Genomic DNA, 11,814 nt, shown 5'->3' with positions numbered 1-11,814 from the left:
GATATTAGTAGAAACAACAATAGTTAATGTTGACTTTGAATAAAAATAATATGCTGCAGTAATAGTATTCATGACATATGTATTAATAGTAACAGTTTTTATCCTGTATCATTTCTTAAATTAGATAAAGTGTAGAAAGAGCATTATTTTTTACAGAAAAAAATGCATATTTTCACTGAAAGGGGGAGGTAGGTGCATTTATGTCTCTTATGGAACAGGCAGAGAGTTCATTTTAATGGTGAGTGTTCCATTCTAGTCTAACTATAAACAGTAATAGAGAATGTTAATCACAGGTAATGGGGAAAAAAACTTTTTTTATCAGGTTTTTTTAATTTACTAAATCTTAATTGAAAAAAATACATGATATTAACATATTTGAAGTTATAGGAGAATAATTAAATTAATTCTTAAATTAAAAAGGTACTGTTTGTTTCATCAAGAAAAAACTGATTCTTACCAAACTCAGTAAAGCAATACCATATTATTCATATCCAAACAAACACTTTTGGTAATCAATAGTAAAACTATTTTTAGTTTTTGGCTTTCCTAAATTTGATAAAATAAAATGATCAAAATGTCTCCTGTAAAAATTTTTAAAATAAACTGAACCTCCTAAAACACTTAATTTTACTCTGTATATTTAGAGTAATTAGAATTACACTATCTGTGATAATTGTGGTAATTTTGCCATTGGTACGATAATTATAGTTTCCTGTTTCCACTTTTTTGCTAAATAATCTTATTTTATATTCTACTATTGTACATCACAATCTATGAAGTCTATACCAATTTTGTTTTAAATATAAAAATACATTTTTATATTTAAATGTTAAAAAAAACTTTTTCATATTTAAATATAAAAAAAACAAACATGTTTTTTAAATATAAAAATAGATTTTTATTCAATTTTTAAAAAATTGATCGTCCATTCAATGAATTCAATTTGATAGACATGAAAATCTATATGTTGCTGTGTGTTTTATTAAGCTACAAAATAACTTTACAATATTAATCTTTGCTATGCTTGTCTTATCACTTTTCTGCTTTCAATGTATTTTATTTGTACAGAATAATTCCTTATCAAAATTAGCCAACTTTAAATATTACTTATTTAAGTTTTTTTATATATGTTTTAAAAATATTCTTCCTGTAAATACAAATTTAATTTGGAAGTAAAAACTATTTGTTTCTTTCTGTTCTGCTGAGCAAATTTTGAAGATGTACAATTCATCATTCCAATCAAAATTTTTCTATCAATTTTTATGTGCTCAGGATTTGTTATGTAACAGTGCCCAACTTAAAATTGCCTCTCTGTTATACCCTAAGAAATACAGTAGCACAGCTGTGAACTTTTACAGTTGTAGAGGAGAAATTTACTTATGGTAGCAACATTTATCTTTCATTGTCTAAATCTTTGTTTTTAGAGTTAGAAAAAAATATTTTACCTTACATGTCAAAAATTCAAATACATATATATAAACAATTAGTTAGACAATGTTATTAGGCATCTATTAGTTAAGTGTTGCAAAATAGCTCAATTTTTTAGAAATTCTTTCTTTAAATATTATTTTATTATATCTTTGTATAATCTTTCCTATTGACTGTATGTAGTAATAATAGCTTCAACACTATTCATCTTTATTAAGGAATAATATGGAATTGATTCACTTGTTTGCTTAAGCATTTAAAAAAGATTTAAAGTTTGGCTAAATATGTATATGTTCAGAACAGAACAATTCATTAGTACAAATATTTAATTATATGCAATAGTACAATATTTTAGTGACAGATGATGATTGCACCTTTTCTTTCCTAAGAAATGCTACTGAAATATTGAAGTAAAAACTCTGATTACCTAGAGTCTTTTCACCAATAGCAGCAATGGTTTCATTGGAGATCATGGTATTTGGTTTCTCTTGTTTTGCTAGATTCCCTATTTATGCCTGGCTTTTGCAAGAATTTTGCACTATTTGTTTTTAACTATTTGTCTTATATGGTTCTAGAAATAACCGGTGTGTTGTTCTGTTCTGGATACTACCATCTTTAACTTGATTTTGCATTAACTTGAAATATTTTCTTGAAATATGTGGTGCATTTCACCAACCTCCTTTTATAACTCTTAAGGAGGGCACTGTTGTTACAGCCTTTTTATGACACTATGAAGTGTGTATACTGTTTGTATGAGTTATCTGTATTTAAGTTAAATATGCATTCATTTATACATGAAAAGTTAAACTTATTTTTGAGAATATGCTTGTTATTATTGAATACTTTGTTTTAGCTTCTGATATGAGCATATCAAAAGTGTTTTTATGAGCTTTTTATAAACTTGCTTTATATTTTGATGTCCTAGGGGTGAATACTTTATTAGTTAATATCACATTGGACTGAATTTGTTCCTGATGTAGAATTGGTTCTATTTAATTTTGTAACCTATATTTTTAACTAAATATAAATGTGTAAATATATTTTTAGTGTTTTATGATTTTTAAATAAAGAAAAGCTTTTCTGCTTCTTTTTCTAGAATTCACAGATATTATTCGATTATTTTTTTTCACTTGGACTAAAAGATTTCTTCTCTTACTTAAAAGAGAAAGAAATATTCTTACGAATGGACAGTATAGGAAACTTGACAAGAGACAAAAGGTTTCTTTCTCTAGTACTGTGTGCTTGAAATGAAATTTCAACACTGCTGACAATGAAAGCTTATGATATTGTTTTAATTAATGTTATCTCTACTGTCAAACTTCTACAGACCGAAAGGTGCTTGATAATTTATATTTACTTAATGTATGCTAATTTATACCTTGAGAATGAAAATGCTTATTTTTGTAAGGAAACAATTTGACGTTTTTGGGAATTCATATTCTTCTTAGGAATAGTATTTGCATGAAGACACATTTCTTTCAAAAGAAAATTATGAATTATTTCAAAATATCTGTTACTGCTTTTTTTAAAAAAAAACTTCGGACAGGCCATTTGTTAAATCTTGTTGTAATGCCTTTCATAAAACACTATTGTGGCAACTTGTGCATGGCTTCTTGGAGAAAAGAGCAAGATTTTTGTTTATGAGAAAAAAAAATTTTTCTTAGAAGGAACTGGAATAGACAGAATAAGACAAGTATAAAATTTTCCCCAAAATAATTTTGAAGCAAAGATCAACAAGACTCTGGTTTGGTGTTATGAAGTTACTCCCACCCAACCTTAAAATAAGTACAAAAGAAATCCTGTTGTGTTTTTGTTGGATAATATTTAGAAAAATTTAAATTTTTAAGCTTTCAAATGAAGAACTTCTGAGTTTCCTTATATTTCTTTTTCATACTTATTTCAATTTCTTTGTTTCTTGTTTTTTTTCCTGTTCATTTTTTCTTTGTTTTCTTATTTTTTATTTATCTTCTATTTTTGAGTTTAATAATTTAAGAGAAAGAAAATTCAATGTTAAATTATTTACATAGAAATATTACATTCACAATTTCTTTAAATATTTTAATTTTAAAATGTTAAAAAATTCTGCAAAATATTGCTGAAGTATTAAATGACCGTTAACTCGTTAACTGCTTATCAAATCAAAACTTTCTGCTTCCATTTGAATTTATTTAAGCTTTTACAGATATGAATTTTAAGTCACGAATACTAATGATTTTGGTTAGTAACCTAAGGAAAGATTGAAATAAAAGAATCATACGCGTGGTGGAACTTACAGTATAGGGTGAACAAAGTTTGAATTCAATTAATTACCAAAAGATTAAGAATAATAGATCAATGAACTGAAATTGATAAATGGAGATCTTCGCATACATTTTTCAAAATCGACAAATGAACACAAAAATCAAGAGAATGGAGGTATTAAAAATCGAGATGTTTTATATTTGAAACGGAACAACGTTAGCATTGATTAACATGTATATAATCAATGTTAAAGCGTGTATCAAAGAAATGCTGGAAAATACAGAAAACTGGTTGGGGACATTCGAACATTTCAAATCTGTTACTGTTTAATTTTTCAATTTTATTAGTTTTTTTTCTATTTACCCACAATTTGAACTGTGTAAATTATTTTTTTAATACTTTTCAAAATTCAAAAAGTTTTGAAAAAGAAACTAAATTCTAAAATTAATAGAGAAACACTGCACTTTTTATCTCAAATTATGATTATGTGACATGCTTGTTTTTAATTTGTATTGAAAGATGCTGCCAAACAGAGAAAATATCCATTATTAGTTTATTGTATAAGATCCTTTAATGGATGAAAAAAGCTTTATTTTATTTATGTATGTATATTGCATTAGCAATTAATATTAAGTGAATCATAAATATCAATATAATTTAGAATTTCGTCGGTAAGTTTTTATTCTGGACACTGCTCAAAATGCATGTTTAATAAAAGGAAAACAGTCCGAAATGTGTGTTTAAGAAATGACACAGATCAAAGAGCATGTTTAACCCCTTAATTTTGAAGAAAATTGTCTTAAAAATGCCGATTTTTTTATTCAAGAAAATTATATTAAACTAAGTGCATGTGTAATATAATTATGCATTTTTAATTTTTGTGTTAATCACAAACATGTTTTAGTCTCTAGTCTAAAATAAACTGTCTCTAAATACAACAAATAGCCTGGTACTGCCATCTGATGTATAAATAGAGAAATAAACATGATTGCAGGCATAAGCAATAGGTTGTTTTAATATTTTTGGTGCATTGGTTTCGGGCACTCTAGCTCGGAAATAACACGGGCCCTAGAAATAGAGGGCGAAACTTCACCCCGTTACTTTGAAGGAAGCGCGAAGAAATGTGCACAACTTAAAATGAGTGTTTAAGAAAATGGATTCTTCGAGATCGGGCTGTATGGTGGTATTACAGATGCAACTTTTCAAAAATATCTTCGTATTTAGAATACTGAACGATTAAGTGGTTTTTAAAAAATCTAAATTTGGTTTTGGTCTAAAGTGGTTTTCGAAAAGCAATTATTGACTTCAAGAGGTTTTTTTAATAGACTAATTTTAATAAATGAGGTAAATGTACGTCAGCACATTACTAATATATTTGGATCATTATTTCATTTTATTTTTTATTGGAACAATTTTCATAAAAGAAGTTAGAAGAATGGAATCTGATGGGTCCATTATTTTAATTACGCATTTTTAGTTTTATCCAGCATAATAAGCTCATCGATAATTATCTGCTGTGAAGGTTGTTGTTTCCACCTTTTCAAAAGTGCCATTTTAAAAGGTTAAAATGCTTTGAAATTACACAAAACTTTTTCACTTAAATGGAATATTTTTATTATACTTTGTTTCGAAAGAAAAGCAGTTATACTTATTTACAGATTTCCTATTGTTTATTTTTTTTATATTTGTTGAAATGCATCTTAATTTGAATGACTGATGCTGGGAGCTGCACTGATAACAGTTTTAAAATGTCTTCTTCTGTTATGTTTTTTTAGATGATTTTCATCACCTGATAAGCAGTTAAGGCATAGATTATTGTGGATGGCATCACTCTTTGCTCTGAAATAAACATGATTATTATAATTTGAAAACATAAACTTTTAAAAGACTTAAGGCTACAGTTGCATTATATTTTGAAATACGAATTTATCTGATTTTTTTTTCATTGTAGAACATAACACTATAGATGTCTGACATCAGTTCTAAGCTAAAAGTCACAAATTATCTTAATTAAAAATGTGTTTATCATAAAAAAATTATATATTTTTTTTCTACATATACATTGAAAAATATTTATATCAGTGTTGCCCTATCTTGAAAAACTTTCGCTGCACTATTTCTTCTCAAATGGTTTGTAACTGAATTACGAGCCAAAACTTCTGCATTTGTTAAGGCAACTTTTTGGCATATAACTCTTTAGAATGATTATCTGTTTGCACTAATCCGTGATCTGCGTCTTTCTACGAATAACAATGGTCAAGTCTGAGTTTAATGTAGTCAATTCTTAATTAATTCAATTAGCCGACCATAAATAACCAACATAGCTAGCAAAGTGTGTGTATACATATGTAGATTATACACTGAGGGGACAAAAGACATGAGATAGCAATATGCAACTATTCAGATGTCAGTAGTGTCGAGCATATAATGTATGTATGGATAGTGCACTGACAGTACTTTTATTTATGTTCAAGTTAACCATCTGATGTAATTATGCCCAATTGAATGGTAGTTTGATCTAGACGCATGGGACATTCAATTTCGGAAATTACGAGGGAATTCAACATAGTTGTAAAGTGTCAAGGAGTACGAGAATACCTATTTTCAGGCATTACCTCCTACCATGGACAACGTAGTGGCCAGCCGCCTGTACTGAATGACCGAGACCGCCGATGTGCTTAGAATAGTCAGTGTTAATGGACAAGTAACATTGCGTAAAATAATCACAAGCATCAACGCAAGACGTGTAATGGACGTGTCTTTTAGGATAGTGCAGAGAAATTCGGCTGTAATTATATATGACAACAGAAAACGACTCTAGTGCTTTTACTAATAGAACCTCACGTCCTGCGCCTTTCCTGAGCTCGTGACCGTATTGGTTGGACCCTAGACGACTGGAAAACTGTAGCTTTGTCAGCTGGTCAGACCTGATGGGGTAGTTAACCCCTTCCTTCTCGCTTCCGTGAAAATGACGGGGTGAGGTTACGCCCTCTATTTCTCGTTCCAGTGATATTGACGGGCTGGAGTGTTCAGTAGTAACGCGCAAATAAGAATAAAGCTAATTAATTTCTTTTGCCCGGAAAACATTTTATTTCTCATTTTACACACCAGAGGGCAGTACCAGGATATTTTTAAGGTGATTGTAGATAGTTAGGTTATTTTAAACTAGTTGCAGCACTGATCAAATACAAATACAAAAGCCAAAAAAATAGGAACTTTTATGACCGTTTTCTTGAAAATTAACCGATCGTTAAGGAGTTAAAGTGCGTCGCACACTCCACGAAGCCATCCATGAACCTAAGTTGTTAACTACGCACTGTGCAATATTTTGATATCTCCATAATGATTTGGGTCCCGCAGTGGACTGGTCGTTAAGACGCGGTTCCCAGCAGATCACCGAAGTCAAGCATCACTGGCTGCGGTCAGTGTGCGGGTGGGTGACCACTTGGATCAGTCTGCGTAGGGACCAAGGGTGTGCGGTATTGGTCCTCGTTAAACTGTTCTACCGTAGAGTGCTCGATTTCGCGTGCAGGTCGTCGGACTGCCGAATCGGGGGTGCCATCCCCTCTGCAGAGGATCAAAATTGTGATGGCATGTCTTCGGATCATCCTCAAGGATGTTTACCAGACCGTCGCCAATAGCCCATTGTGCAGCTCTAGTGCGAAGTAAATGAACTACAACAACAACCATGATGATTTGGGTTGCATTTTCATGGCATGGACTTCATCCTATGGTCCGATTGCTCTGATAATTTACTGGAAATGGTTATATTCAGTTACTTGGAGACCACTTTCTGCCAGTCATGGACTTCATGTACCCAATCAACGATGGAAGCCTTATGGAAGACAATGCGCCGTGTCACTGGGCCTTAATTGTTCGCATTTAAATTAAAGAACGCTCTGGACAATTCCAGCGAATAATTTTGCTTTTTTAATCCCCCGACATGAATCCCATAGAACATTTATGGGATATAAAACATTTTTAAGTTTCGAGTGGTATTTTCGATGTGCTCTGAATTTGAAACAGTCTGAGTTATTGATCTAGTAATTATATTAAATTAGTTCTTTCTTTTCTGAAATTGTAAACAAAATTCGAAAGAAATTCTAATTATGAATGCAAGTATCTATTAAAAAACTTACAAATATTGAGCATCACTGATTGTGAATGCATTTTGACATTTACATCCTTTTTTTCCACGAACCCAAACTGATGGCGGTGTTGGTCCGTCAGGCCTAAGATCACGAACATAAGTTTTGTTTGAGAATCTGATCAAATCATCAACTGACCGGCTTCTGGCTCTTCCGTCGTTTAGTGAACCACCAGAGTCGATGTAGAAACTATGATTTAATTTTGTTGCAAACAGAACTAGTATGTGAAATAACAGTTCTTGAAATTCGATGATAGATATGACAGATACTCCAATGTATAAACCTAAACAACCACCTAAATCGGCAAACAACTCAGGAAGCTAAAAATAAAATGGGAGAAATTTATCAAATTTAATCTTCAGCAGTGGAATCTAACTGAAATCTAACATAATTTAATCTGCAGTATTAATATAATGCATTCATGCAACTTTTCCCATAATATTTTCTTTATTTATATAAATTGTCAAAAGGGTAGTAGTAGAGAAGTTAGGTAGGGGAACGACAGACCCCTACTTTTTTGTGATAAAATCTTATTTTTCATCAATTCTGTAACTTTTTATTAATGGTAAAATTTCTTGATCTTTTAAAATGTTTTTTTAAAATTTAAATGAAATAAAAATTGATTCATAAATATAATGTTTTTTGTTGATGTATAATGTTTTTAAAGAAGTTTGTATATATATATATATATATATATATATATATATATATATATATATATATATATATATATATATATATATATATTTATATATATATATATATATATATATATATATATATATATATATATATATATATATATATATATATATATATATATATTTATATATATATATATATATAATATAAATATTTCAGGTTGTTCCCCAGATTATTGGGACAAACTTTGAGGGGAGGGGAGGTAGGACACATCACAAGGATTCTAATTTGCATAGATACCCTTGGTCGGAAGCGTCTTCGTTCCTCGCTATGCCGTGTTGTTCACAAGATGGTGGACTGGTTTCCTGACCACCACGCTCTCCTGATTTCAGCAGAATGGATTTCTCTCTTAGGGATGCACTGAAAAGTGGCGTGTATGCAACCCATAGTGATTCCAAAATGGATCTGTTAGCTAGAATCGTCTGTGCTGCTGCGGATATTCAACATAATTCACGTGTATTTGAGCGAGTTCACCAATCCATTGCCCCCGCCGGTGTAACGCATGCATCACTAGTAGTAATAATGGTAGAAACTTTGAACATCTTTTGTGATATTTTCACATGTCATCTACCACAGCAAATGTAATATGTTTGACCAAAAAATATTTTAAATTATCTTAGTCTTGTGTCTCTTTGTTTCTTGTCGTACTACTTTCTCATGACGCGTCCGATTATGGGCTGCTATGCAATTCTGAATCCTTGTGATGTCCCCTATCTCCTCTTGAAGTTGATCTCAATAATCCTAAGACATCCTGTATATGTACTGGCCCATAAGGTATTTTGCAATAATACGTAAAATTTTGCTGTGAAAGATAGAAATTTCTTTTCTGGATTTCGCTGTTACATGCTAATACTTGTTGCTATTAATTGGACCTTTCTCTCCCGACCGCACTCAACTGTCGAAAGGATTGAGGCGGGGAGGAAAAATTATGAAGATATTTTTTAATCCTCTTTATTTAATTTTCACAAATCAACTGATGATAAAAATTTTCTGCATGTAGCAGTATCTTTCAATACACAGTACATTGCCCTATCTAAATTTGAGATATAAAGCATGCGGGATTTTAGATTCTCTATTAATTTTTTTCTGACAATATTATTCCAATACAATTCTGCAATCAGCAGTTTTTGATCGGTGATTAAATAATATCCAGTTGTCAGTCTTTAGATTTTTGATGGAATAAGTATCTTCCTCTTTTTTTTCTTTCTTTTTTGTGTTTAACATGAAAATAATTTTTTAGTGTCATCCAAATCGGTTATAGTTGTATCAAATTTAGAAAAGCATTTTCATTCAGTTATATTTTTCATTCAGTTATCATAAATTATTTATCAAGATAATAGAAATAAAAATGTGATCTTGCTTAGCTTTCGTCACAACAACGCAATTTTTTTCAGCAATGAGAACAAGAAACTGTACCATATTATAATTCAAAGTATGGCGCTCACATCTCACACCAAATAGGTGGTGCAACTAGTTAGGTGCCAAAATTGTTAGGTACAAAATACCTTCATAGTTAGGTACTTGTTGTCAGCCTAAGCTTTAAGTTTTTAATAATTTTAGAAATGTGTGCAAATAAATGCACGATTTTTGGGAAGAAGGAACTTAGTTGGGAAAATTTTATCCTGTCGTTCTGTAAAGAGTACTATGCTTCATTTTTGTCATCAAGAATTGCTATTTATGCCACAAACCAACAGTACAACATGTTAACAAATATAACCACATTCTCAAAAAGACACTAAAATGTAGAATAAAAATTTCTGGTAAAAAAATCATGCACGCAAATAAATGAGAAAAAAAATTTCGTTTAATTTACTTAATAAACTATTTTAAAGACAGTCAATTTCGTGATACGTTACCGTGTAAGCTTCAATGTCCATAAACCGAAGATAATTCATTTCTTGAATAAAAATGTGAACTCTCAAGTAGTTTTTGCTAAATAATAAGAAAAAGTACAATATTAAAACAAATAATGACATTTTAATTAAATGTTGTATTTTTTCAAATATTATTGACAAAATACAACATTTACTTTACTGACTGATTTAACTAAACAAGAAAAAAAAAATCTTAAAATGAAGTGTTTCTTAAGCAACTATTTTTTTTTTTTTAAAGCAATTGCTTCAAACATTTTCAATTCTCACGATTTTTATAGATCACCGAGCACCAATATTTAATGTAGTGAAGTAACAGTATTTTGCTCTTTTTGAGTTAGATGTATTTTAACTACAGAAACTATTTTTTTAGCCTAATAAAGGACGTTTGGTTTGACAGCCGTTAAATGTGATAAAAGGCATTTTGCTCGTTTGGAATTTGTTCTAAATACTCGTATGAAGTTTGTTACTGTATATTTCCTCCAAATACATTGAAAAGCTAGTAAAGTTTAACAAAAAATACTTTTATCGTCATTTATTACAAATATATGAAATAATGAGGCTCCGAACCAACAACTGGTATAAAACCTTTAAACAATTTAAAAAAAAAAAAAAAAGATTTGGGATGTTCAAATAAATTGCCGATAAGAATAGAACTGGTATTAAATTTTTGGACTTTAGTTAGCAAAAGATACAAACTTATTACACTCAACTTTAAAATCGTAGCTTGGTAGAAATTAAATTTATAGAAATTAATTTCCATTTGTTTTATGCAAAATTTATTAGTTTTACTAAGCTTCGTATTTTGAAAATTTTTACTAAATTTAATCGAGATTTTTTTGACTGATTTGATTTACTAAAAATTTTTGAGAACTATTACAAATATATATATCAAGCTTAAATTGGTGCAAATTCCCTTTTTGTCTTCAACCCGAGCAAAAACCTGTCTTAAAGATTTATCCAACACTCCTACTTGAAATAGTTACAACTCGTTACCATAGACACCGCCATTGCTCCAGATGAATAGCGAAGGGTGTTCTTTAAAATGACAGACTATATATGTTTGCAAAGGGACTCTAACCCATGATCCGTCTACAACAGAGGATATTTTACGTCAGCACTGTTGTCAGTGCAAGCCAGATGTGGATTCGTGTCGACCAGCCATCATTGGGATTCGAACCCGCTTCACCTCATTGGAAAGCGAACGCTGTATCTCCTGAGCCATAGTTTTTAATGTTGGAAAAAAAATATTTAGGGCCGATATTGGTTAAAAAGTGGCTTTAAAATATTGTTGGAAATGGACAATTCTATATACGGCCGATATTGGCTGAATAATGGATATAAAATATTAGGTTAATCTAACAATTCTATGTAGGACCAATATCAGAAAAATGCCGATCCTTTTTACCCTGATTGAGTCGAAA

At 30.3% G+C, this 11,814-nt stretch overlaps 1 protein-coding gene across 1 annotated transcript in view; it reads right to left on the bottom strand.

The window, feature by feature from the left end:
• Positions 1-5,258: 5,258 nt before the first annotated feature.
• The window catches only part of LOC107450802 (acid-sensing ion channel 4-A), a 44,807-nt gene continuing 38,251 nt past the window's right edge, over positions 5,259-11,814 (bottom strand). Inside the window, exons 10-12 of the mRNA XM_071188430.2 lie at positions 10,376-10,451; positions 7,809-8,137; positions 5,259-5,508 (exon numbers count right to left, since the gene is read on the bottom strand). Of these exons, the coding sequence (XP_071044531.1) occupies positions 5,370-5,508; positions 7,809-8,137; positions 10,376-10,451 (544 nt within the window). The 3' untranslated portion in view covers positions 5,259-5,369. The remainder of the gene's footprint in view (positions 5,509-7,808; positions 8,138-10,375; positions 10,452-11,814) is intronic.

Source organism: Parasteatoda tepidariorum, chromosome 12, assembly GCF_982258835.1.
Source record: "Parasteatoda tepidariorum strain Cologne lab strain chromosome 12, Ptep-v5.0, whole genome shotgun sequence".
Classification (NCBI taxonomy): Eukaryota; Metazoa; Arthropoda; class Arachnida; order Araneae; family Theridiidae; genus Parasteatoda; species Parasteatoda tepidariorum.
The sequence above is the reverse complement of the archived record's forward strand: the minus strand, read 5'-3'. Positions and strand labels throughout refer to the sequence as shown.